Below are 27,776 nucleotides of genomic sequence, written 5' to 3'. Positions count from 1 at the left end.
TTTTTTGTTATTGTGAACAAATCTATTGAAAAGACCAAAGCTGGCAGTGTGTTAGTCTGTCTCATGCTAAGGCTGAGCAAATGAGAAATACCCAAATAAGAGTTAATACTGTGTGTGCGTAGTGAACTATATTCAGAAGCAGATGTGTGTTGCATTTGTTCGTGTTTACTGCAGCGGGGCAGTGTATGTGGGAGTGTGTCTGGGCCTGGTGTCCTGATTTACATAAGCTACAGCTGTGGTCAGTCTGTCTCTCTCTGCCCTCCCTTCCAGGCACCTGTTTTTGGTTTGATTTGCTCTGCCATTTAGTCAGTTATTCTTTTCACCCGTCCCAACATCTATATGTCCTTTTCCTATTAGTTATCACCTCTGAAATGTGGTTCCCCGACACCTCTAAACTCATTTAATGTGCTTATTTTGTGTCATGAACTGTGTTTGTTCCACGTACGTTGTCCTTAGCAGAAGTAAGACTCTGAAGTAGCTGCCAGCCGGTTAAGATGAGTGAGGAGTCAGTGTCAATAAAATATTTTTTATAAATAAAATAATTATAAGAACTTGAATGAATCCAAAGCATGAGAAGTCCTTGAGCATACCAGTCATAAATATGCACAACAAATATTTGGCTGACAGGTTGATTAGTAGACGGTACACGCAGACGCATATCATGTCATTGTTCATCCTAAAGAAGGCAAATGTCGCTCAGTGCAACAGGTGGCTCGCTTGTGTGTTTTTAATAGTTTTGGACAACAACAGAGGTCTGTGGCACATGAAGTCATCATAGGATTTCTTGACAAAACTACTACTATACATCACTAGATTTGTCCTAGAAATGTTCTGTTATTGCACACAAAAACCTGTATTTTTTGCTGTTGTGTAAACTGCCAGATGTACTGAAGCATACATTAATTTTAATGCCATCTATTATTCTCCAGTCCTGGCCCTTCGTCTAATGTATATGACAACAACGCTCTCCCAGAACTTCCCTCTGTTCCCGACACACTCCCTGCATCCTCCTTCGGCGAAACACTACCACCTCGGATGACATCGACTTCGATGATTTGACGCGGCGGTTCGAAGAGCTGAAGAAGAAAACCTAATTGCTATTCCCCAGTCTATACACCACACACAACACACCCGCGCGTACACAACACCACACCCACGCAAATGCACACACACACACACACACAGGCCCGTGTCACACCAACACAGTTCACAACAGGAATGGAAATGTTCAAGGCTCTCAGTCAGATTTGGATAGTTGTCCTCCCCTTTCCACGGTGAAGTATCTTATAGATAATAAACCTACAGTATTCTTACCTCATGTCTATAATATGACCAGCGTACTGAGGGTGTGGTTGCTCACTCGACCTTATCGGTTAGCAGAATCTACTTCTGTTTGCCGTACCAGTGACTACCACTGTTTTAATTTCTTTCTATACGGCACATTATACATATTCATACGTAAATGTGTGGGTGTTGACCCCCGTTCACTCTTTATTGTTTAGGGTCCACACTGACTTTTAACTTCCATCTGTCTGATGATATACTGTATTCAAAAGTTAGATTTTAATTGTTACTTTTCCTGGGGTTTTAGCTCTGACAGATATTACCGTACATGCCTTGATTCTACTTTGTACATGCTGTGACGCTGTGATTTTCCCCCACTGTGTCACTCAGCCCTGTCTCAACCAGACAAACAAGCCAGACCGGCTGAACCAGTTTGGTGGGGAGCGGGAAGTTGGCCAACAAAGGCTCCAGATTGTTTCCGAGACGAGGCAACCATTTTTTTTTTTTCTCCCATAAAGCTTTTAGAACAGGTAGAATCCATATTTTCGGTGTCTGGCAGTCATGCAGTTTTGTACATGACATTTTGAAACACTCCTTACACAGGAACTCAAAACTCAGTCATAGTGCACATTACAGGGTGGTGGGGCACAGATGTATGTATGATAAAACGCGTATGAAAATCTGTAATATAAGAGATTGACCCTTTACAGGAATGATTGAACTGTACAACAGTTGGTAGTAGGGGTTCATTATTTGACAATCTGTTTTATATACAGCACCTCCAAATAGTTTTTTTTTTTCCCCTTAGTTTTACCAAATACCTGCACTTTCTTATCAATCAAAGAAGTATTTCATTATGAATGTATGCGGCGAAGCAGTCGCACGACAACCTAATTTGACTGATCAGATGTAAATATTGACCCCAGAGGTAATAAGTTTGTGCTTTCCTGATCGTGTGTGCATGTCTTATACTATATGTGGCACTGCGTTTGCCTTAGTTATCATCTCTCATCAGAGGCCTTGCCAGTCAAAGGATTAAGCATTGTTATCCATCAAGACTGGGTACACGTTACCTGCTTTGATTTTTAGTTGATTAATTTACACTTTGCTTTATTCGCTTTGCCCACGCACAATTTCTTAAAAGCTTTTGAGTTTAAATTTGTGGATTGGATGAAAACCATCTGCACTGTTATTATAGGTAGATGGTATTTTCTTGTGGGAGATCTTAGTGAGAGGGTTTCTGTTGTCGTACGGACGTGACACATTGCTGCAACCTAACCACTCCCAGTTCTGCTTGCATGGCGACTGGACAGTGGCCTTGAATAAAATGATTCAGCAATTCTGGAGGCACCACGAAAGCTTCCCAGTCGTGCGATAGATACAGTTTATTTATAGGTTTTACATGTGTTCAGAAAGTAGAGAGAGATTAATAACACTACAGAACTGTGATCTGCTCACTGTCTTTTCTATGTTGGACTGTTCTTTCATGCTAAACCCTGAGACACAGAATGGTGTCTTGTTGCAAAAAAGGAGTTTTTTCCCCTGTTACTAAATAACAATTTAATAAAAGATTATTTGGAACTGGAACCGTTTTTTCCACTATTTGCTATTTAACACTGTAATGTCAAATAGTATCCAGCAGGGGTCCTCGGTGTAAAATAAAGAGGTATACCTTGTAGTGCCTACAACAAACTTTTGTTTACAGTAGTTGGATTGTGTGTGTTTAATTTTCTCTTGTTTCATATCGGAGTAATATATTCACTTCAAATAGTTCTGTCTTGATATACTGCATCAAATTAAGACACATTTTACCTGCTAAATTTATGAACATCTTATGTTTTAATTTTTTTCTTTATAGTTTACATAGACAGTAACAAAACATAGAGGAGAAAATAGAAGGGAAAAAAGGCTGCCAGACAGTTCACAAGATGGCTATTCTGTTCAAACAAACTTGTCGCAATATCAGTCTCTGAGCAAGGTAAAATTACATGAATAAGTTACCATCCAACACCATACTCGGTTATATAGCCAGACAAGTCAGAGTCCCTGTGGTTCTCAGGTGATATGACACTGTGCCAAGAAAGGTCCCCATGTTCGCTGTAATCTGTTTTGTGTATTGGGTTTGTACAGATGGAGTTTTTCATTTGTATAATGGACAACATATCCTTGAGCCAATGTGCAAAACAAGGTGGAGTGATAGACTTCAAGGTGACCCTATCTGCCAAGCCATCTGCACATTACATGGTAGCTCAATATGGCATTGCAGAGCATCCAAAGTGTCCAGATTAGTTTCTTTAAGGACATAAGTCGGGCAGATAGAAAGGGTTCAAGAGTGGCAACTGTTTGCACTCAGGTCATACACTTGCATGCTTTTGAGATAATCAGAAATGTCTCTGAAGGTGAGCTCACTGAGTAATACAAAACGCAGCACATGAGGCGTTCTTGGAAAATCTTGGATAACACTGACCTGCATAAGAGGCTGAAATGTGAGTTGTGATACACTGCGTCTGTTTTACATAATCCCCCATAGGATTTTGGTTTAAATATTCAGTTTGCATTTGCTGAAGAATGCACTTTCTGTGCAACTGAGCAGGATATTTTAAGCTGGAAAGTTGACTGTTCTTTAACCTTGCTTTGTTGAATAAACAAATCATATTTGGCAACAAATGCTGTGAAGGTCCCATTGGAATTGCTAGATTACTGTTATTCATCAAATCAGTCAGCCACCTACAAAAACTCTACTCTAAATCAGCCATTTTTAATTAATGTGCAATCTTGGTGCAGTTTTTGTCATTTCTAGATGTTTCCTCCTGGACAATGAATCAGGTAAAACTACAAATTTTGGTCAGTGTAATCTAAAAACCAACGTATGGTGTGTCTTCAGTCAACAGTGTGTCCATGGTGTGTGCTGAAGTTAAATTATTCACCATAAACCAGAGCTTTATTTTTTTATAATTTATCCAAAGTAGTTACAAAATCCATTAAATCTACAAAGGAACAAGAGGTGGGTTATGGGTTATGAAGTTTTACGTTGACTTCTTCTAGCTTCTTTTTAGTTTGAACTTATAATGCTACAATTATAAGGCGTACTCAGTCCATAGGGACTTGGCTTGCAACCAGAGGGTGGCCGGTTCAAGTCCCACATGGACCAAAAATATGGAAGGTGGACTGGTAGCTGGAGAGGTGCCAGTTCACCTCCTGGGCACTGCCGGGTGCCCTGAGCAAGGCACCGATCCCCACAACCGCTCGCTGGGCGCTTCTCAGGGGGGCTGCCCATCACTCCACCATCCTCTCCACATTTGCATGTCTATGAGCCTTGTACCTTGTACTGCATGTGTGTGTCTGGGTTAAAATGCATGTCAAAATAAAATAGAGTGAAAAAAGAATTTCCCCATTGAGGGATTAATAAAGTATATCTTCATCTTCATCTTCAATACTCATAGACCGCATATATGAATTAGTGACCATAACAGTTTTGTTTGAGTCCCTGTAGCAAGGCTAAGCAACACAAAGCAGCTTTTCTTCACCTTTTATCACCATGGTTTCTCCAGACATCACACCAGCAAACTGACCTTGGAAAACAGCACTGACAAACCTTACTGAAACAGCCAATTACTGTGTATGAATACAGTGCTGTGAAGAATGACGACTGCTGCTACAATCAAAGCTGGAAAAACTGCAAATAACTTCTTTCATGCACTTTGAGAGGTATTTCACTGAACGGAAGCATTCTGTCAAGAAAAACAATCACAGGGTAGCTTTGTTGTAGTGGTTTTCTGTGTTGTTTGTGAGGTCAAAGGCTAACTGTCTAGTGCAGGTGATGTAAAACTCACTTGGACTGGTCAGACAGTCAGTAAAGTACAGTCAAAAGTTTGGACACACCTTCCCACCTTGCTGTTTTCTACATTTTAGTACACTGAGACTCAAGACTATGAAATAACATATTATGTGGAAAATAAAACAATATAAAAAAGTAAAATGTTTTATATTCATTCTTCAAGGTAGCCACCATTGATTGATCACAGTTTTGCCACACTCTGGCAAACAGCCTGAAGGAGTTTCCATTTTGTGGAGACCTTGTGGCTTCTTTTTCCTTCCCTCCCATTCAAAAACCATCTAAAATGGGTTTAGGTCAGGTGATTGTGATTGTTGTGGAGATATTGCTGAAGTCAAAGGTCAATGGTGAGGTCAGGAAGGACGAAAGTGTTCAGGACCCTCTGTGTCTTATGTTGTATTATTTATTGACGCTAACCAAAACCAAAAATATATATATAATATATATTTTAGATTTTTTGTTATTGTGAACAAATCTATTGAAAAGACCAAAGCTGGCAGTGTGTTAGTCTGTCTCATGCTAAGGCTGAGCAAATGAGAAATACCCAAATAAGAGTTAATACTGTGTGTGCGTAGTGAACTATATTCAGAAGCAGATGTGTGTTGCATTTGTTCGTGTTTACTGCAGCGGGGCAGTGTATGTGGCAGTGTGTCTGGGCCTGGTGTCCTGATTTACATAAGCTACAGCTGTGGTCACTCTGTCTCTCTCTGCCCTCCCTTCCAGGCATCTGTTTTTGGTTTGATTTGCTCTGCCATTTAGTCAGTTATTCTTTTCACAGTCCCAACATCTATATGTCCTTTTCCTATTAGTTATCACCTCTGAAATGTGGTTCCCCGACACCTCTAAACTCATTTAATGTGCTTATTTTGTGTTCACCACGTACATTGTCCTTAGCAGAAGATAAGACTCTGAAGTAGCTGCCAGCCGGTTAAGATGAGTGAGGAGTCAGATGTCAATAAAATATTTATAAACTACTACTACTACTCACTAGATTTGTCCTAGAAATGTTCTGTAATTGCACACAAAACCTGTATTTTTTGCTGTTGTGTAAACTGCCAGATGTACTGAAGCATACATAAAATTTTAATGCCATCTATTATTCTCCAGGTCCTGGCCCTTCATCTAATGTATATGACAACAACGCTCTCCCAGAACTTCCCTCTGTTCCCGACACACTCCCTGCATCCTCCTTCGGCGGAAACACTACCACCTCGGATGACATCGACTTCGACGATTTGACGCGGCGGTTCGAAGAGCTGAAGAAGAAAACCTAATTGCTATATCCCCAGTCTATACACACACACACACACGCGTACACAACACAACACACACGCAAATGCACACACACACAGGCCCGTGTCATCACCAACACAGTTCACAACAGGAAATGGAAATGTTCAAGGCTCTCAGTCAGATTTGGATAGTTGTCCTCCCCTTTCCACGGTGAAGTAATCTTATAGATAATAAACATACATGTATTCTTACCTCATGTCTATAAATATGACCAGCGTACTGAGGGTGTGGTTGCTCACTCGACCTTATCGGTTAGCAGAAATCTACTTCTGTTTGCAGTACCAGTGACTACCACATGTTTTAATTTCTTTCTATACGGCACATTATACATATTCATACGTAAAATGATGTGGGTGTTGACCCCCCGTTCACTCTTTATTGTTTAGGGTCACACTGACTTTTAACTTCCATCTGTCTGAGTGATATACTGTATATTCAAAAGTTAGATTTTAATTGTTACTTTTCCTGGGGTTTTAGCTCTGACAGATATTTACAGTACATGCCTTGATTCTACTTTGTACATGCTGTGACGCTGTGATTTTCCCCCACTGTGTCACTCAGCCCTGTCTCAGACCCGACAAACAAGCCAGACCGGCTGAACCAGTTTGGTGGGGAGCGGGAAGTTGGCCAACAAAGGCTCCAGATTGTTTCCGAGACGAGGCAACCATTTTTTTTTCTCCCATAAAGCTTTTAGAACAAGTAGAATCCATATTTTCGGTGTCTGGCGCAGTCATGCAGTTTTGTACATGACATTTTGAAACACTCCTTACACTAGGAACTCAAAACTCAGCTCATAGTGACACATTACAGGGTGGTGGGGCACAGATGTATGTATGATAAAACAGCGTATGAAAATCTGTAATATAAGAGATTGACCTATTTACAGGAATGATTGAACTGTACAGCAACAGTTGGTAGTAGGGAGTTCATTATTTGACAAATCTGTTTTATATACAGCACCTCCAAATAAAGTTTTCTTTTTTTCCCCTTAGTTTTACCAAATACCTGCACTTTCTTATCAATCAAAGAAGTATTTCATTATGAAATGTATGCGGGCGAAAGCAGTCGCACGACAACCTAATTTGACTGATCAGATGTAAATATTGACCCCAGAGGTAATAAGTTTGTGCTGTCCTGATCGTGTGTGCATGTGTCTTATACTGTATGTGCGCCACTGCGTTTGCCTTAGTTATCATCTCTCATCAGAGGCCTTGCCAGTCAATAGGATTAAGCATTTGTTATCCATCAAGACTGGGTACACGTTACCTGCTTTGATTTTTAGTTGATTAATTTACACTTTGCTTTATTCGCTTTGCCCACGAACAATTTCTTAAAAGCATTTTGAGTTTAAATTTGTGGATTGGATGAAAACCATCTGCACTGTTATTATAGGTAGATGGTATTTTTCTGTGGGGAGATCTTAGTGAGAGGGTTTCTGTTGTCGTACGGACGTGACACATTGCTGCAACCTAACCACTCCCAGTTCTGCTTGCATGGCGACTGGACAGTGGCCTTGAATAAAATGATTCAGCAATCTCTGGAGAGCACCACGAAAAGCTTCCCAGTCGTGCGATAGATACAGTTTATTTATAGGTTTTACATGTGTTACAGAAAGTAGAGAGAGATTAATAACACTACAGAACTGTGATCTGCTCACTGTCTTTTCTATGTTGGACTGTTCTTTCATGCTAAACCCTGAGACACAGAATGGTGTCTTGTTGCAAAAAAGGAGTTTTTTCCACTGTATACTAAAATAACAATTTAATAAAAGATTATTTGGAACTGGAAACCGTTTTTTCCACTATTTGCTATTTAACACTGTAATGTCAAATAGTATCCAGCAGGGGTCCTCGGTGTAAAAATAAAGAGGTATACCTTGTAGTGCCTACAACAAACCTTTTGTTTACAGATGAGTTGGATTGTGTGTGAGTTTAATTTTTCTTGTTTCATATCGGAGTAATATATTCACCTTCAAATAGTTCTGTCTTGATAATACTGCATCAAATTAAGACACATTTTACCTGCTAAATTTATGAACATCTTTATGTTTTAATTTTTTTCTTTATAGTTTACATAGACAGTAACAAAACATAGAGGAGAAAATAGAAGGGAAAAAAAGGCTGCCAGACAGTTCACAAGATGGCTATTCTGTTCAAACAAACTTGTCGCAATATCAGTCTCTAGAGCAAGGTAAAATTACATGAATAAGTTAATCCAGTCCAACACCATACTCGGTTATATAGCCAGACAAGTCAGAGTCCCTGTGGTTCTCAGGTGATATGACACTGTGCCAAGAAAGGTCCCCATGTTCGCTGTAATCTGTTTTGTGTATTGGGTTTGTACAGATGGAGTTTTTCATTTGTATAATGGACAACATATCCTTGAGCCAAAACAAGGTGGAGTGGTAGACTTCAAGGTGACCCTATCTGCCAAGCCATCTGCACATTACATGGTAGCTCAATAGGCATTGCAGAGCATCCAAAGATGTCCAGATTAAGTTTCTTTAAGGACATAAGTCAGGGCAGATAGAAAGGTGTTCAAGAGTGGCAACTGTTTGCACTCAGGTCATACACTTGCATGCTTTTAGAGATAATCAGAAATGTCTCTGAAGGTGAGCTCACTGAGTAATACAAAACGCAGCACATGAGGCGTTCTTGGAAAATCTTGGATAACACTGACCTGCATAAGAGGCTGAAATGTGAAGTTGTGATACACTGAGTCTGTTTTACATAATCCCCCATAGGATTTTGGTTTAAATATTCAGTTTAGCATTTGCTGAAGAATGCACTTTCTGTGCAACTGAGCAGGATATTTTAAGCTGGAAAGGTTGACTGTTCTTTAAACCTTGCTTTGTTGAATAAACAAATCATATTTGGCAACAAATGCTGTGAAGGTCCCATTGGAATTGCTAGGATTACTGTTATTCATCAAAATCAGTCAGCCACCTACAAAACTCTACTCTAAATCAGCCATTTTGAATTTAATGTGCAATCTTGGTGCAGTTTTTGTCATTTCTAGATGTTTCCTCCTGGACAATGAATCAGGTAAACTACAAATTTTGGTCAGTGTAATCTAAAAACCAACGTATGGTGTGTCTTCAGTCAACAGTGTGTCCATGGTGTGGTGCTGAAGTTAAATTATTCACCATAAACCAGAGCTTTATTTTTTTATTAATTTATCCAAAGTAGCTTACAAAAAATCCATTAAATCTACAAAGGAACAAGAGGTGGGTTATGGGTTATGGGTTATGAAGTATTTACGTTGACTTCTTCTAGCTTCTTTTTAGTTTGAACTTATAATGCTACAATTATAAGGCAGTAGCTCAGTCCATAGGGACTTGGCTTGCAACCAGAGGGTGGCCGGTTCAAGTCCCACATGGACCAAAAATATGGAAGGTGGACTGGTAGCTGGAGAGGTGCCAGTTCACCTCCTGGGCACTGCCGAGGTGCCCTTGAGCAAGGCACCGATCCCCCACAACCGCTCGCTGGGCGCTTCTCAGGGGGGCTGCCCATCACTCCACCATCTCTCTCCACATTTGCATGTCTATGAGCCCTTGTACCTTGTACTGCATGTGTGTGTCTGGGTTAAAATGCATGTCAACATAAAATAGAGTGAAAAAAGAATTTCCCCATTGAGGGATTAATAAAGTATATCTTCATCTTCATCTTCAATACTCATAGACAGCATATATGAATTAGTGACCATAACAGTTTATGTTTGAGTCCCTGTAGCAAGGCTAAGCAACACAAAGCAGCTTTTCTTCACCTTTTATCACCATGGTTTCTCCAGACATCACACAGCAAACTGACCTTGGAAAACAGCACTGACAAACCTTACTGAAACAGCCAATTACTGTGGTATGAATACAAGTGCTGTGAAGAAAATGACGACTACTGCTACAATCAAAGCTGGAAAAACTGCAAATAACTTCTTTCATGCACTTTGAGAGGTTATTTCACTGAACGGAAGCATTCTGTCAAGAAAAACAATCACAGGGTAGCTTTGTTGTAGTGGTTTTCTGTGTTGTTTGTGAGGTCAAAGGCTAACTGTCTAGTGCAGGTGATGTAAAACTCACTTGGACTGGTCAGACAGTCAGTAACATACAGTCAAAAGTTTGGACACACCTTCCCACCTTGCTGTTTTCTACATTTTAGTTTAACACTGAAGACATCAAGACTATGAAATAACATATTATGTGGAAAATAAAACAATATAAACAAAGTAAAATGTTTTATATTTCATTCTGCAAGGTAGCCACCATTTGATTGATCACAGTTTTGCACACTCTTGGCAAACAGCCTTGAAGGAGTTTCCATATATGTGGAGACCTTGTTGGCTTCTTTTCCTTCTCTCCCATTCAAAAACCATCTAAAATGGGTTTAGGTCAGGTGATTGTGATTGTTGTGGAGATATTGCTGAAGTCAAAGGTCAATGGTGAGGTCAGGAAGGACGAAAGTGTTCAGGACCCTCTGATGTCTTATGTTGTATTATTTATTGACGCTTGGCCAAGGAGAATTAGAGACACTCTCAAAGTTCATCAGAAGTGCTTGAGTCAGTCTTACATTCTCCCGAACTCGTGCTGGTGGATCGACTTTAAACCCCAAGATAACACCACAAATACTATACGCCCATAATTGGTCAAAGAGAATGTTTTTACTCATGGAGGTGTTATTGTCAGCATATTCTAGTCTGTCTTCATACTAAGATATGCTGACAGATGTCTGTTTATGCAGATTGGAACGTCAACAGCAAGCTATCTATTATGTCTGGGAAGGCAGCAATAGGTCTCTTCAACCCTGGCCACCACAGTGTTGAGATAGGCTGGCACCTACTGTTCTCAGTCAAAGACAAACAATTAATACTGCTGAGGACCTCAAGGCCCACACGTGACCTCGTGTAACGTAAGGATAGAAAATTCCATAACAGTGATGGCCAGGATACCTGATAGAGCATTCCGTCACCCACCTTTGTGCAAATCAAATGATGGTCCCTCTGAAACCAGATGGGGTGGAATGTTACGGTAGCTTTGGTAGCCATGTTGGTTAAGTGTGAGCCTTGCATTTTGAAGAAATTGCCAAGAGTGTCACCAGAAAAGCACCGCATACCACCTGGGAACCACACATGCAGATACCATCTGTTCACGTTCTCTGCATCTCACAAAGATATAGAACCAGACACGGAACTACATTTTTACTTTTACTTTACTTATTAGACCAAAGTACAGATTTCTAATTTCTGTAGCAGAGGTAACATTTGGTCTTCATGTCCTGGGGCGGTCCTCGTGAGAGAGTTTCATCACAGCGTTTGATGCACATTCAAAGTTCTTGAAATGTTTGAGACTGACTAACCTTCATGTCTTAAAGTAAAGATGGACCGTTGATTCTCTTTACAAGAGAGGCTCTTGTCATAATATGTATCACTATAGTAGTTGAATAGGGCTGTTTACTGTATGCAAACACTTTCCCTTTGAACAACAAAACTGATGTCTCAAACACATTTGGAAGGCAACTCACTAACTTTTGACAAGACACACCTGTTGATCAAAAAACATTGCAAGTGACTATCTCATGTAACTGATGAGAATATGCAAGGCGATGAGTGTGCAAGGCTGCCATCAATGCAAAAGGTGGCTACTTTAAAAGGATAACAGCATATTTTGCTGTTTCATAGTTTTCATGTTATCAGTGTTAATCTACATCTAGAAAGTGTAGTGGTATTTGACTGTAGGTCAAATACTATTGATGTACTTAGTTACTTATTCCGTAATTGTGATTACTAGAATATCAACAGGACAAATGTCAAATTAACTGGATAAAATAAAATAAATATCCACTTTTACAAACTCACGCATTATTTTGGATAAGACCATAAATGCGAGTACAAATATGTCTATTCAGCACCCAAAAAATACTTAGTGTAAATGAAGGGTACACGTATTGATGCTTGGTTTAAATCTGAGAGGGGAAAAACAAACAAACATACATTTAATTTGTACAATATTATACATTTATACATACAATAGTAATAATAATAGTGATTGCCTGTGTGTACAAAACAATGGTTTTAGTTTTGACCATCAGGTTAAACGGCTTCTGTATGTCTGTGGCTCTTTCAGTTAAAAGTCACATAGATTAAATACATGAAGGTTTTAATAGAGATCAGTTTATTGAAGCTCACACATTAAATTACAACAATAAATAAAAGCACAGAAGGTCCAAGACAAGGTGTTAAAGTGTCTGCAGACCTGCTTGTATTCCCAAACCAAAAGCACAAACTTGAATGCAGTTAGATCTGCTACATAAATCATTCAAAAGCTGGACAGACTGAAGTACACAGAACAAGGCATGTATGATGAAAACCCATGACATGTACCTTCAGCATGTATTACAGTGATGGTGAAATGAAATAAAAAAAGTGATCAATTAATAATTAGCTCCCATATGTGCAATTAGATAAAAGCACCTTCCTACTCCTCTAAAAGTGAAAGTCCATGTTGGTGTACAATCGATGGATGGTCGTCATACACTGAGATGAACAGTCAAACTGACAGCAGCAGTAAACTAATGAAGAACAAAATAAATATACATTTGCAGATTATACAAACATGTTATATAGTTTGTATTTGTATATGGATTATATATAGGATTTTCTACTCACAATAACTCAAAGCTTATAACAGTTTTTGACATCTAAACCTGCTTCAATGCCTCTTGTAACTATAAATGGATTCTACTGATTGTGTATGTTGAAATGAACATTGTACAAACAGAAGAACAAAAGCTGTTCAAACCAGGCAACCAGAGATTTCTTTATATACACATAAATCATTATGGATAATAAATGACTTTGGGGGGGGGGCACTTTGACATGCAACAGTAACAGTTATTTAATCATCCATTTACTCTGACTCACCATTTCATTGGGAATTCTGTACACATACAAAACACCAGAATGAGTTATGCAATTTTATATTCAGAAAGTAAAACTGCCAATAAGTGCAAACGTGTTTATGAAGCGAGGGTGCCGTGGATTGAAGCTGTGCCCATTGGAGAAGACAGCTTATCTCAGTAAATGCAGCTTCCTCACAGTGTGTGCCTGCCAGAATATTTACTGCATTTCTCTTGTTGCTCTGTAAATGGAGAAGACAGCGCAGTGAGTCTCACAGTACTTTACTTCTCTTTAACTGAAGGGAGGATGCACTGACACACTTAGAGAAAGAGAGAGAAGTCACTTGGGAGGAGTCGGAAACTAAAAGGGTCGCTAGTTTATACTTGTCAAAGCAAATATTTTTACTGTTTCATACGCATCATTACATAAGAGCCCCCTGCAGTCGACCTGAAACAAAATGGAATAGATACCTCTGCTTTATGATTTATGAATATGTAGCCTGGTCTAAGCAATTTATGTGATAAATTAAATTTAGAGGTTGTTTTTACATCCTCCATCATCTTAAATGCTGTTCTTTCCACCCAGATTTTTTTTTGTTGCTAGTTTGACATTATATATTTATTTTCTGAAAGTTTTCGTTTTAGGTGAAAAGTTTTAATTTCGAGCAAATAAATTGTATTGAAACCAATGAATCATTCTCCTTAGAGTCACGGTGTTATTTAATTCATATTCTAATCGGAAAGTCTTTTAAAAAAAGCTGAATTTTTTGGCCTCTTGGGGGCAGCAGAAAACACTGAAATACTATATAATCACCATAGAAGCTGGACTAAACAGTTTACACATCTGCCTGACATGGAACAACATGTCTCTGGTAAATACAAGTTATTAACCCTCTTGTAGCTCTGTTTTGGTCTTCACCAACTCGTGAGGGACTGTTGCTAAATGCTCCACTATATTGACCAGATAGTCGTCGGGTCTGGTGCTTGGTGCTGCGGAGGTAGCGTACAGTGGGTTTTAGGTGAGAGTGGACAAAAACAATGAACTCACTCAGCCACCTACAGTAGTCTTCTAAAGGATGATGAATAGTACAGATGAAAAGCTATTACACTACTAACATTGCAGCGCTAAAGAGGTATTAAAGAGAGCAGATGATTTTTGAGTTCAAAACATCTAGGAGCCTGTACAGCCCAACCTGTTCTGGTAACAGATGTTTTTTCTTACCTAACAGCACTTGCTCTATTTCCTCACTTTCCTCCACAGCTACAGGTTTCAGCAGCAGGGCAAAAAACACAGCAATGCCTATCACCTGTGAACAAAAACAAGCGCTACTAAATGTTAAATTACGTAACTAATTAAGATGAATAATTTGACACAGTTTAATCTTTCCCATCTTTACCCACCTTGAGAGGCTGCAGTATAAATATGCTCTGGAACAGGGAGAGGCCCAGAGACATGACCCACTTGATGGACTTTTGTTTGCCGTACTCAAAACCATACAACAGGGTGAAGAAAGTGGATACTCCACTGATGGACAGCAACAAGAACCAGCCCAGGAACACACACCACCAGGGCAGCCAGCAGCTCCCTGACTTCTTCTCCTTTCTCCTCACAAGAGGTGGGCTGAATCAAGGAGAGGGAAGGAAGGACGGTACACAAGATGTCCCAGTTAAATAAAATCATATAATCAGTCATATTTCTATACAGATATTTGTGTTTCTGTGTTTGCGGTGGTGGAAGTGGGACCAATACTACAATGTAAAGGTACTCTATAAGTAAAAGTCATGCATTACAATTGTACCTTTACTTAATACTGATGCATCAATGTGTATGCATATTACTGTTGTAGCTGCTCAGAGGAGAGCTAGATTTAACTACTCTATATACAGTGAACTACTTTAGCCCAGTGGTCCCCAACCTCAGGGTCAGACCCCTCTAAAGGGTCACAAGATAAATCTGAAGGTGAATATGATTAATATGGTAGTAAAGAAGAAAAAAACAAAAACAAAGTGCTGGGACACATATTTATATTTGGACTTTTCTCTTTGTAAAATATTGAAGAGGTTTATCTCTACGGGCCTCAAACTAATTAAAAAAAATTAATTAAAAATAAAGTGTCTCCCTTTTTGGAACCAAAACGTAACAAAGCATCCCCAGTTGGGGCCCTCTCCTGTCACAGATCACTAGGAACACTGGGAACAACAAGTTTAATTTCAAACAAAACAATGAATTTTAATAGTTTTTTAATGTAAAATTTGAATGAAAGATCTCGGATTAATGTAGTGGATTAAAAACCACAATATTACCCTTAGTAGCATTAAATAGAAATACTCAAGTACAAGTACCACAGAATTGTATTTAAGTCTTGTACTTGAGTAGATGTTACTTTTAACCACTGTGTGTTTGTGTGTTGGCTGGAGTGCTGACCAGTAGGCCAAGTGGCTGCTGAAGACCATCTCAGCCTTGCGAACCAGCAGGTTGGTGAGGTTGAGGGCCTGCTGGTACTCATCTTGACTCGGGAAGTTCTTTCCGTCCAGTTTCTCCAGGCACATCATGATGTGACAGAGACCAGCTAGGAGGAACTTGCTGCAGTACACCCAGTGGGGGTCACTCTCAGTTTCTCCTTTGACAGGATTGAAGAATCAAATCAGCAAGGAATTATATTTTATATAAGAGCAACAGACAGACTGGAGAATGTTGAGAGACACACTCTGTCTGACAAGAACATGTACATTATTATTTATTGCTTCACAATATATCTGTGCCCTATTAAGACACTGTCATGCTTAATTTTTACCACTCATATTCATCAACTTGGTCCATCTCAGCCCCTTTGTATCTCTTGTTTCTGCTAATGCTGCTCTGGTTATTTGTGCTTTTAAGTTTTTTCTTTTATTGCATCAGGCTAGCAGGAGGTAATAAACACTATTTTTCTGTAAAAACAAAACATTCAACATTCATCAATACTACCTTGCATAAGCTGGATGAATTCATGCATCCTGTCCAACGCAGGGAAGAGGTCACCAGCAGACTCCAGCCTGTGCATCTCTGACATCTTGTTCCTTGGACTTGCACTCACCATAGAAATTATCTCTTCTGTATCCTAGGAGGGATGCACAACAAATACCAATTAGCAGAGTATACATTACACAGAAGTCATAGCCACGCAGAACACTTAAGGTACAGCGTAAACTGATCAGAAAATGTGTCTCTGTGCTCACAAGGTCAGTGATGAGGCTGGTAGAATGCACAAAACCAGTCAGACAGTAAAACTGCAGAACACACCTTGAGAATACTTGGTATAGTAATAGCGGGGGGTCTTGTGTGACCCTCGTCGTCTTTTTGAGATTTTGAAACTATGCGAGGTTTGATGCTTCGGAAGATGGTGATGATGAGGATGTTAATTGGAAACATGAGTAGACCACTCTCTACGCCGACCATGATCTCCTGCCAGGTGATTTCCAATGAACCTGTAGAGGGTAAAAAAATATGCAAAACATGGCACAGTATCAGTGATGAGACGAAACTGAAACCAGAGCCAGTCAACTCAGTACATTTCAAGGCTCTCCTCAACCTTGTAAAAGCTGATAGACTGACTCACCAACTGCACACAGACAGATTTAGCAACTAGCTGGTGAATACTGTGGAGTATCTGGCAGCCTAAGAGGCAGATTTTCAAAATAAATCTAAAAGGATTCATCAGGTGGCTACGCTAATGTTGATAAAATAAATAAATAATAAAAAAAAAAGGCAGACATCTTATAATGCCATGTGATAGTTTCTACGGACAATGCAGACTTTTCTCATTTTCTAATGTCCTACTTTGTACAACTAATTCCAAATTCTTAAATTTTGAGAAAATACAGTAAATAGGGTTAGGGTTAGGGTTAGGGTTAGGGTTAGGGATTTTTTTTCATAAAATCTTTAAACGTATACATTTTGGTATTGTAAAACCACATGCTAAGTTTCTATTTAACATTATTAAACATTCATCCATTTTCCTGGACATGACATAGCACATGGTCGTACATTTATATGTATTGTTTCATTTCAGCTAACTCTCAAACACAAAGGAAACAGCAACTGTGTCAAAGCCCATGACCATAACTGTTGATTTCTTTTGCCTGCAGGTGTCAACCTCACCGAGTGTACATCTGCTGCTGGACTGAGACGAAACACCTCCCTCATGTGGCCAATCTGCATTCTGCTAAATGTGTGTGGGTAAGTTTGGAAGATAAACTGCACAATTGTAAGCAATTCTAGCTGACATCGGAGAGTTTCCGGTTTCATACTGTACATATGTACACACGCGTGTTGTAAGGTAAACGTTGCATCAGTATAAGCGATGCTACTTGTATTACACACAGTGACAAACAACAAAAGCTGTCTATTCTCTCATCCCACACAGGCTGTACTGACACCTTCAGTTGCACAATTGCATATGTGGAAGCAGAGGTGTTGGAGATAATGTGATATATCAAGAGACAACAGCTAATTAAATTGTTTCTCAAATTACATCTTCCGTTTTAGCTCGGCTTCCACCTTTTGACTGTTCATCCAAAGACCTGAAGGAAACCTCTCATTACATTCAACTTCAGATATTTATGATCCGTTATTCATGATCAAACTTTCTTACTAAACTGTGAGTTTGTTGTGCAAGTGACCTTGTATTGTAGCATCTTTTTTCTAAAAGCGGATGGTTTATTTTTAGATGTCAATACGATGAGAGTAGTTCTCCCTCTTGAATAAATCAAGATCACAAAGCTAAAATAACCCATTAATAATCCATGATTCACCGAATGAGAAGAGTACTGGTGATTCCTCGTCTACAGGAATGTTCCAGAAGGCGATATTGATGGCCATGGTGCAGAGGAGCAGGCTCATGCAGCAAGAGACCCTCTGGGCACGTGTGAATGGACTGCGTGAGGGAGGATCCACGATGGACACCCAGATGTGTTCGTCTCTAAAGCCAGTCGAGGTTCTGGTCTGGAAAATATTCCTGACAGAGAAACACAGAAAACCATAATGACACTAATCTGCTAACATGACTTTCACAAGAGCCGAGCTGTGTGAAATGGTCCAACTCTGACCTGAAGCAGGCAATCTCGTTGTTCTTTGCAGCATTGAAAGTTTTCTTGGTCATGCCGTCTCCACGGTCAGCACTCAGCCAGCAGTCACAAAGGAATTGCCACACCTGTCGTGTTTGGAGGTCTTGTATGGTCACCTTGTTTATATACCTTTTTATAAGGGGACATTATAAATTGATCACATGGTGGATTTTGTGTGAGAAATGCAAATGTTAGCCCTAGACTAAATGTTCTATACCCATATTATGTTGTATATTTTATGTTGTGTATATGATGAGGCATATCATTACTCTGCTCTATTTTCCACCAAAGTGTGTGTGTGCATGTGTACAGCAGTGATATTTAATAAGAAGTGATAACAAGGTAGTGTTAAATGGTGAGGCAGGCCTGACATTTGGAAGTGTCACAGTGAAGAAGCCAGCAAACCGCTCTGCAGAGAGGCCATAAACACTGCCTGTGCCCAGCTCTAACAACAGTGTTAACAGGTTTACCCTGGCACCCAACAATTATCCACGAGCTCAGCGGAATCAACGCAAGCCAAAAATACACAACTGTGAAGTATCATTTCAAGGTGTGACATAGAAATGACATAAAGTTGCAAGTAAACTTCATTTGTACTGGTTTCAAAACAAATTACGCCATTTTCATATAGCTGCTTGAACAACTGTGAAATTAACTTTTCTGTATGAGACAAAGGCTTTCATTGGAAGAACTCTAGCCCTGATCTTTAATGAATTGCTATTGAAGTGCGCTCAGCCTTTCATACCATGACGGGCGACCTCCGGAGTTGTCGTGCTGCAGCCTGACGTTTCTCACTTCGCCCAGTGGGAAGGGTGTGGCCAACAGAAACACATCGACAGCTCCTCTCTCGAACACGGGCTTGTCAGGATCTGTGAGTGTGTGTGTGTCACTCTCCCCCTCTGAGCCACTCAGCTTCACTGTCACCTGCAGGACAGAAACATATTCCAATGTAAACAGCATCAGATGTTCATACATCAGTGTCCTGAACCAAAATCATCTAAAGGGCCACTCTAGTGTTTGTCCACACTTCAACCTATTTACTACAAATTGCGTATCATTTTGACAAACCACAAAGATTTTTTAAAGCAAACCAAGGATTGATCTTTGGACTTTTCAAACTTTCCAGGCTGGTTTTTATTCATTTGTTTTCTCTGTTCCTTTTAAAAACACTTGAAACTTGTTTTTGATACACAGTTGACATTTCATTGTTTTATTTTATTGTTGCATCATTGTATAATAATGTAGTTGAAGCATGTAATATTAAAAATACTTTTCAACATTATAATCCTTAAGATTTTGGTATTATTTGTGTCTTATCTATGGTTGACATTGTTTCACTTTCAGTTGTTACCTCTCTGTATAGCAGCCATGTATATGGCCAAGTCCAATCTGATGTATTCAAGTTTTGGTAGGAAGTTTTAACATGAAAAGAAAAACAGCTTTATTCCTTAAAGATCACATTTTTTAAGTCTGTCTGAGAACCAAAGTCAGGTACCCAACAGGTTTTGCTTGTAGCCATTCCTCCTGTTCATTTACTATTGTTGCAGGAAAGACTAAAGCAACTAAATGATTTTCACTGTGGCTGTTTTCTTGTTGGCTTCTGGATTAGAGTAACTGAGAAGATCCTGCTTTCAATGAGCAAAAAGATTTCAAAACAGTCCATGTTTCCAACATCATAAATGTTCAGCATCAACTATATTCCTATTGTAAGTTGAATTCACCATAAAAAATAAACACACTTGAAATATTTCAATTTTCTGTTAGAAATATATGAAAGGAAATAAATCCTAAATCTGTCAATGAAAGAAAATTCTTACATTGGCAGTAGTCCCGGCGTTCTTGCGATGGCCTGTTTGGACACTGATCAGATAGTTGTACAGAGCACCTGCGTGATTGTCCTCCAGCAGAGTCATCTTTCTCTGATGGTTCAACGTTAAACAGTTCGGTGTATAAACATGAATGTGTTGGCAGGAATTACTTTATTTGGGCACTGGAATGAAGTGTTTAATTTCCAAAAACAATATCCACTATCCAAAAAAAAAGGACATTATGCAGGATAATATGATTACATTTTTGGAGGTGGTATGGTAAATATAATATAATATGAAAAACAGAAGAGCTGCTTCATGAGAACTGTCTGCAAAGACTGACCTTAGAGCTTGCCCTGCGGTCAGCATAGCAGGCCCACAACAAAGTGACCAGGTAGAGGCCAAAGAAAGCACACAGCAGTGCCAGCACCACATAGTTCTGAGTCACAGTGGCAAACAACTCTGCTGTACGAGATATGTCCACGTCATTCGGCATCACAAAGAAGGAGCTCCCAAAGAGAGTGAGATGGTTACACAGACACTGCACTCTCTCCGGAGTGGTTTTCTTTCCCACCTGAGACAGACACAAAGAAATCACAATCTGAGGCAACTACTGGTGCAATTAGAGCATTATATACATGCAGACCCAAGGGAAAACAGACTTTATTCAGGTGGAAACTCACTTGGCATCCTTCAGTGCTCCATGATTCGTTCTTTATGTCCCAGTACAAACACTTGCTCATAAAAGAAGTGATCATCAGTGTTAGGCCTGGCTCCCAAGTGGAATTAAAGAGACTGGTTTCAACATACCAAGCTCCAGGAGTATCCTGTAACATGTCTGGGGTTATCATCCAGCGATAGCCGTCTGTTGCAAAAATCAGAAACATATGACTTTAAAAAAAAATCAGATATTAATACATGAGTGGGATCACATACATGTGAAACAAACCATGGTATTTCCACACAAAATCAGGGGTTAGGGTATGGAGCAGTAGATGAGTTACCTGTTTGGCTGAAGATGGTTGTGCCATTGAAATATGTGCCATTACCAGGTGTCCCGTGAAACAACTTAAGAGCCAATGACACATTGACATTAGGCATTACGCTGAAGAAGATGGTTACATTTGGATCTGAGACGTTGAGAGAAGACACTGCTTGTGTGTTTTTCTCCAACTCAGCAGTACTATTTATCAGGGATGATACTGGATGAGGCATATAGATCTGGAGAAATCACGGAAAGCAAGTTAATTATTGCACTTAAAACTGAATTACATATATGATCATTAAGGAGGACTGTAGCCAAGAATCATATGTTAGCACAATAAATATCTTCAGCAGCAGAAATGAGAAGAGGTATTTTTCTCTGTGGCCAATCAAGTTAAAAACATTTCCAAGATAAAAATAGATAATGTTAGTTCTGTGAAGATAAGTGGAAAATGAGATTCATCTTATCTGAATTGTATATTCTACAATGACCTCCTTTTTTCATGCAAAGGCTAAAAGTTGAAAATGATGTTATGGCTAACTTTTTGTGTGTGCAAAGTGTGGAAAAGACAGCGAGATGGACTATTTAGTCTGATATATTTAGTAGCTTAGAATCACATTCAACATGTCTGTTGTAGACATAAAAGTTGTGTAAGTTGTATGAAATGCTATTCTTCTAAATTTTTGGACCATATGCGTTTTCTTCTTCTTAGTAGTTGTGTTATGTTTACAACCTTTTCTCCTCAATTCTCCTGTTTCGTGCTCACTCCACTGTTGATCTGGGAAGGGTGTACACAGACAGTGGTTCTTAACCTTTTAGAGTCACAACCCCTGCAGAATCAGGCTGCACTTGACCGCTCAGGGATTACTGTAATATAACACACGAAAGCTACCAAACTCACGCAGGAAGACCATTGTTTTGCCCACAGACAGAACAGATCATCATGTCTGCTTAGCTCCTACAAAAACAATAATAGGTAGAAGTACATTCTCTTATTACTGAGGTAAAACAGTGTAATGTTACCCAGTCTCTGTCCCAGAAAACAAAACTTATTTGATATCAAATGACATCAGCACCAACCGGGTGTGTTCACTGTTTACCTGCACTGTTTACCTATTTTTTTTTAATCCTAAAATCTATAAGAGTATTTAGTGTTTTTGAGTACTTGTATATATGATATAAATAATTCTCCACAATCATTTGGCAAGTTAGAACTCATCTTACGACCTCCTTGAGGGTTCTTACCCCAAGGTTGAGAACCACTGTGCTAAGGGATGTGATAAACAATGTGTCACTGGCAGCTTCTGTTCACCTGCCAATGAGGCACTCGGGTTATTTCCTGTTTGTTCAAGTAAAATTTTGAAATAATTTCTGCCATTTTCAAAACTACACTGACACCATAACCTTAAATTATCTGTAAGTATCACCCTTTTTTCCCTTTGCTTTCCACCTACATTCAAATAAATATTCTGTACCTCTATCATCTCTGACAGATTCTTCAGCTCTATGTCTGCTTCTCCATCACTAAGTATAAGGTTGAAAACAGTTCCTGAAATGTTGTCATCAGATGGATGGGGATTCCCTGAGAATGTGGTCATCTAAGAAGGAGAAAAGCTCTGTTAAAAAGTACTGTGGATGACAACAAAGACACAAACACGCATAAACAAGATGATAATGCACACAGACCTGAGTGATGACTGTCTTATACTGTGCAAGCTGAGGATTTAGTGCTGAAAAAGAGGGGAGTCTGATGAACTCACCCTCTTGCTCTGAACCCAGCACTGCATTGTTGAGGTCAGCAGTTTCGAAACTAAAGGGGGAACGGTAATAAAAATTGGAATATACTGTATAATTTATATGGTTATTAAAGAAGTTACAAAGTATCACAACTACTAACCTGGCCTGATAGATTGTGCCTGTTGGGTGCTTTATAACAATTGTCTCTTTGCTGAACTGACCCAATAGCAGAGAGACTACACGAAAGATCTCAAAGACACTCTCAAACAAAGACTGTAGAAAGAGAAAATTATGATAATGACGACAAGATCTGCACGATTGCTTAAAGCTGTCGCAGTCGCACTTACTGTAGGGTTTGGGTTGGTGTAGATGTCACATTTTTTCAATGAGAGAAGGAGGATGCCGGTACTACAGCTGATGATGCGACTGATTATGATGTCGTTTTCCGCAGCATAATCTTCTTTCAGATTTTTGGTGCCTTCCAACAAATACTTAATGAATCCGTCCTGTGAAAAGGAAAAAAAAGACAGCATTTAATAAGTAACTGCTACACCTCTGTAATACAAACAAAGGGACCTATTAAATATGAAATAGGCACATAGAGGCCTATATAGCATCGTAGAGGGCACTTTATCATGCTTTTTCTGACACCCTCAGTGCAATAATGTAATACCTTCCACAGGCTTTCCAAAGTGGATATATACTCACTCTGTTGTCATTTGTCGGCTCCCCTGGTGTTGTTTCCATTCGCTGTAGTTCTAGTTCTGCTTCCTGTCTCAGAAAACAAAACCACTTGTGAGGTATAATTGACAAAAAGACAATTATAATATTCTTCATGATTCATGGGTCAAACAGTGTGTATGTGACATGAATAAGGCATCTCTCACACGAATGAGGCTTTCAATATCTGAAACAAGCGTAGACATGTTGGCTACACTCCTCCTGAGCCCTGAAAATATTATTAGTGTGTTTGACAAGTAGAGAAAGAAAGAGAGTCAGTACACAAAAAAATCAGTTTTACACACTTCAGTTATTCACTTTCACGATGACATGATGAATGATGAGACACATATTGTTTCAATCTAACTTACGGGGTCTGGTTGCATGACTGGATATTATCGTCTTCTGCAAAGAAAACATGAACAATACTTACAAGGAAATTCAGTCTGGATGTTTAATTATGGCGTCTTCTTCTTAACAACTGTGAAATTTATCTCTTACCTTTGTGTTTGATGACCACAAATCTATAAAACAAGAATGACACTTTTATCAAACAGCATATTGTACATGAAGTGAAACAAAAATGTAATAATGAATGCAAGAGAAAGAAAGCAAGGCAGAAAGGAAGGGAATAAAAAAGAAGGAAGAATGGGGTTAAAGAAGTCACTGAGAAGCTGGTGCAGCATACTGTGGGTGCAGACGAAGCCTCGTCTCTGGCTGCAGTCGGATGTGACGATGAACTGGAGAGGATTCAGCTTCATGTATGTGCAGCTGTCCTTTGAAAAGTCAACATTTTCTGCACATAAACACACACAGACACACCATTAGAAGAGCTTTTTGCGACATGAACTTACCCAAAACTCAACGAAGACAAAAACCATTAGGGATCAAATATAATATATCAATTATTTATTTTTCAGACTAATTGATTAGCCTATGAAATGTCAAAAGGTAGTGAAATCACTTCAACTTATGAGAACCCAGTGTAAAGTCTTCAAATAGCTTTTGCTGCCTAACCATATTAATTTTTAATGATACAATACAGACAAATTATCAAAGTTGGAAGCAGAGAATGTTTAGCAGTTTCGCCTGATAAATGACTGATTATCTGTTATCAACATTTTCTTTTTTCTTTTTTTTAAAGATATTTTTTGAGCTTTATTTGACAGAGATAGCTTGAAGAGTGAGAGGAAATGTGGAGAGAGAGAGAGAGATGGGGAATGACATCACCCCTGTTATCAACATTTTTGTTCATTTTCTGTTGTAAATTAGTGTAATCGCTTGAAAAAGCAGGGTTTATAACCGAACTTTAAGTGTGAATGCCGTGGTTACATAACAATTATAACATCACAAAATGTCAAGGAGGGGGAAGCAAATGTGTCTTAAGTCAATCTCAACAGTGAAGCTTTGAACCAAATCAGATAAATCACTGAAGGAAGTTGGTGATGATGTAAATACTTTGTACTGTCATTTCATTTTATTTCAGCAAAGCTCTTGTACTGCTGTTCATATTAAGACAACATTCAACACTGGTGCATTTGAGAAGAAACCCACTGCCTTTTTCCTCTGTGCACAGCTTACTGTGTGCAGTTGGGCAGTTGTGCAGTATTTTTTCTCATGTGTGCCCTTTTCTATTTGAAATATTGAATTATATTCATTATTATTTTTCAACTCCAAAAAGCCTTTGACTTTTGTTGCAGATGTTGCTTTGATTTTAAGGATGACAAGCCAACAACTGACTTTAAATATAAAAACACATTTTGTTGCAACCAACAAAAGAAATGTTGTGTACTCACTTATGTCAGGGGCCCCCTCTCCCAGCCACCAGGTAAAATTGTTGATGTTTCTGTGTCTATTGACATTCTTCAGGAAAGTTTTGATTGGCCCGGTCATCATCTTCAGGAGTTTCCCTCCTCGCTTTTCACAGCTGATCCTGGCTTGAGACCAGGTTTTGGATTCACAAACAAACTCGAGACAAACATCTCTGAAAACAAATTCATAAACCGTGTGGTCATCGCTCAGACCGGCCTCAGATTTTTTTGGTAAAGATAAAAATCCAAGTGAAATCCACAAAAAGACAGCTGTTCGGAGTAACATGTCCATAGTTATTATATCACACAGAGCTAAAGCACATAGTGCTGAAGGATCTGTGCCACTGAACAAGATCACTTCTGTCTATCACATGGAAATTAGGGAGCTTTCTCCAGAAAAAACTCTGCATATGTTCTCAATACATTAGGAAAATCACCGTGGACACTCAAACAAGATGCAAAGTCTGAAGGAGCACCTTGACATCAGCAAAGGTCAACCACACAGCATTCAATCTGACAACTTTGTATTCGCTGTGTATATTATTATTATTGTGTATGTTTTATAATGATATGTTCTTAAAAACAAAGAAATGTTCTTAACTTAAATGACCCTAAATATGCACTGCTTTCACTTCATCTGTTGATCATCTCTGCAGCTCCTCCACTGTCCACAGCCGGGATGGGAATATCGCGAGATGATGTGGAGGAAGCGGTGACCACGTGTGTTTGTGTAACATGGTCAGGACTTGCTTTCAGTGCCCTTTAATGCAATGACAGAGCTGCGTCCATGGCGGGACATCTGAAGGTAATTTCAGAAACGGTCTAGTGTCTTTTGTTTGTTTGTTTTTTTTGGCAGAAACCGAATTTAAAACGTCGCCACGACACGTCCCTGTTCCTGTGTGTTAGCTCGGCTGCTCCCCCTGAATGTTGCAGCAGGAAGCAGTGCTGTTTGCTCTGCGCCTTACTTTGAAAACTGGCGCGGTCATTGTGAGGAAACGATACAGAGACAGCTGTCTGCTTCATGTTTGTATGAGTATGTTAGTTTCATTTAGAAACATGACCTCTTATTATACATGAACACAGCACTGGGAATGAGTTACCTAACAGGCTGTGTGTGTGTGTTCAAGTACTGTATATATTCAATGAATGTTAATGCACTTCACTACATGTATTTTAGTGTTGGCATACTAAACGCATGATTAGATATGATGCATTCAAGGCCTTTGGCCTTTTTATGTCTTTATTGATTGTACAGCTGAAGATAGACAGGAAGCAGAGATACGCAGTAAATTAGCCGGGATTCGAACCAGCAGCTGCAGTGAGGACTATAGCCTCCACACAGGGGCGGCCGCTTAACCCACTACCGACCGCCCCCCGTTGGAGTTTTTAATCATGTACTTCTAAGAGTTAAACTAAAATCGTAGAATATATTTATATATTTCTTTATACAATAACTGTGTACACATTATTATCTTGTGTGCATAAGCTTAAAAGAACATGATCTTTTAGGACCATGAAGGCACCATGATTTAGCAGTCTTTTTGGACACTGTGGTATTACTGTTACTTTTACTCAAGTAAAAGATCTGAGTACTTCTTCCCTGTTTTTTTGGGGCATTCACATGGTCAAAGGTGGGTTAAGTGATTCTGGACAGATCCAATACCATAACAAATACCACAATACAGTGTGAACAGTGACAGTCATAAACTAACATTAGCTGTGTTGTGTAACTTTTCTGGTGCATCACAACAAAAGCATGTCTTTGCAAACTAGAAAATAAGTTGGCTGGAATAACAATAATCACCTTTTAAGCCTATGATGAATTTGATTAAAATATAAATGCCTTTAATAATAGACATAATAACAACATGTGTTTTCACCTGTGTTCAGCTCTCTCATCCACATTAGTCTTTGTCTTACTTGCATCATTAATATATGACCTTGCTGACGGTGTAGATTACTGAAGTTGAACTCTGATTTCTGAGTACATGTTGTAAGGGAGAATGATTTACACGCATTGACACATCATTCTTACCCGTCCTTACTGAGTCACATTACACATCACAATCTGTATCACTTTGCCAAGCACATTTAAATGAACACTTGTTATGCTTTAGAGAGGACAGAATTCACAATTATCATGTAAAAGCCTCAGTCATATAATGTTTATAGTCTCTGTCCAACCTTGTTCCATTCGCGCAGGTGTCTGCAGTTAATCTGATGTATGATTACACCTTTCCGACCCACTACTCTGATTTCATCAACCTGGTTTCTGGTTCAGCCTAAGTTCGGCCTTTAGGAGTTGGTAGA

At 39.2% G+C, this 27,776-nt stretch overlaps 3 protein-coding genes across 11 annotated transcripts in view; 2 read left to right on the top strand and 1 right to left on the bottom strand.

The window, feature by feature from the left end:
* Positions 1-8,201, top strand: part of ist1 (IST1 factor associated with ESCRT-III) — a 12,358-nt gene extending 4,157 nt beyond the window's left edge. For 3 of the 8 annotated variants that reach the window (XM_010731201.3, XM_019260742.2, XM_019260741.2), the window contains exon 9: positions 6,227-8,201. In XM_010731201.3, coding sequence (XP_010729503.3) covers positions 6,227-6,393 — 167 coding nt within the window. In that variant the 3' untranslated portion in view covers positions 6,394-8,201. Of the gene's footprint in view, positions 1-928; positions 1,079-6,226 lie in introns of those variants that run through there. The other 5 variants (XM_010731199.3, XM_027281630.1, XM_027281633.1 and 2 more) reach the window with 4 other exon arrangements.
* Positions 8,202-12,590: 4,389 nt separating this feature from the next.
* Positions 12,591-26,158, bottom strand: pkd1l3 (polycystic kidney disease 1-like 3). The gene is made up of 24 exons (XM_019260735.2): positions 26,077-26,158; positions 25,452-25,639; positions 24,344-24,451; positions 24,157-24,179; positions 24,027-24,060; positions 23,823-23,884; positions 23,644-23,706; positions 23,283-23,441; positions 23,096-23,208; positions 22,885-23,008; positions 22,674-22,796; positions 21,218-21,434; positions 20,897-21,078; positions 20,557-20,787; positions 20,223-20,324; positions 19,151-19,329; positions 18,388-18,534; positions 18,094-18,296; positions 16,583-16,767; positions 16,268-16,400; positions 15,725-15,920; positions 14,701-14,920; positions 14,522-14,606; positions 12,591-13,541 (listed from the first exon to the last, which is right to left on the bottom strand). Exons 2-24 carry the CDS (start codon positions 25,549-25,551, stop codon positions 13,495-13,497), a joined length of 3,036 nt encoding a protein of 1,011 aa, XP_019116280.1. The 5' UTR covers positions 25,552-25,639; positions 26,077-26,158; the 3' UTR covers positions 12,591-13,494.
* The window catches only part of dhodh (dihydroorotate dehydrogenase), a 17,515-nt gene continuing 15,879 nt past the window's right edge, over positions 26,141-27,776 (top strand). For both annotated transcript variants that reach the window (XM_027281879.1, XM_019260731.2), the window contains exon 1: positions 26,141-26,271. In XM_027281879.1, coding sequence (XP_027137680.1) covers positions 26,254-26,271 — 18 coding nt within the window. In that variant the 5' untranslated portion in view covers positions 26,141-26,253. The remainder of the gene's footprint in view (positions 26,272-27,776) is intronic.

Source organism: Larimichthys crocea, chromosome VIII (genome assembly GCF_000972845.2).
Source record: "Larimichthys crocea isolate SSNF chromosome VIII, L_crocea_2.0, whole genome shotgun sequence".
In the NCBI taxonomy this organism is placed as follows: domain Eukaryota; kingdom Metazoa; phylum Chordata; class Actinopteri; family Sciaenidae; genus Larimichthys; species Larimichthys crocea.
Note: the sequence above shows the minus strand (reverse complement) of the source record. Positions and strands in the feature narration are given on the sequence as shown.

Coding starts and splice junctions, on each gene's coding strand:
- pkd1l3 (XM_019260735.2), bottom strand. CDS start 25,551: ATGATGACCGGGCCAATCAAAACTTTCCTGAAGAATGTCAATAGACAC. Junction 21,435..22,673: donor ATCTGTCAGAGATGATAGAG/GTACAGAATATT, acceptor TGATTTCTCCAG/ATCTATATGCCTCATCCAGT. Junction 16,401..16,582: donor CTATACCAAGTATTCTCAAG/GTGTGTTCTGCA, acceptor CATCCCTCCTAG/GATACAGAAGAGATAATTTC.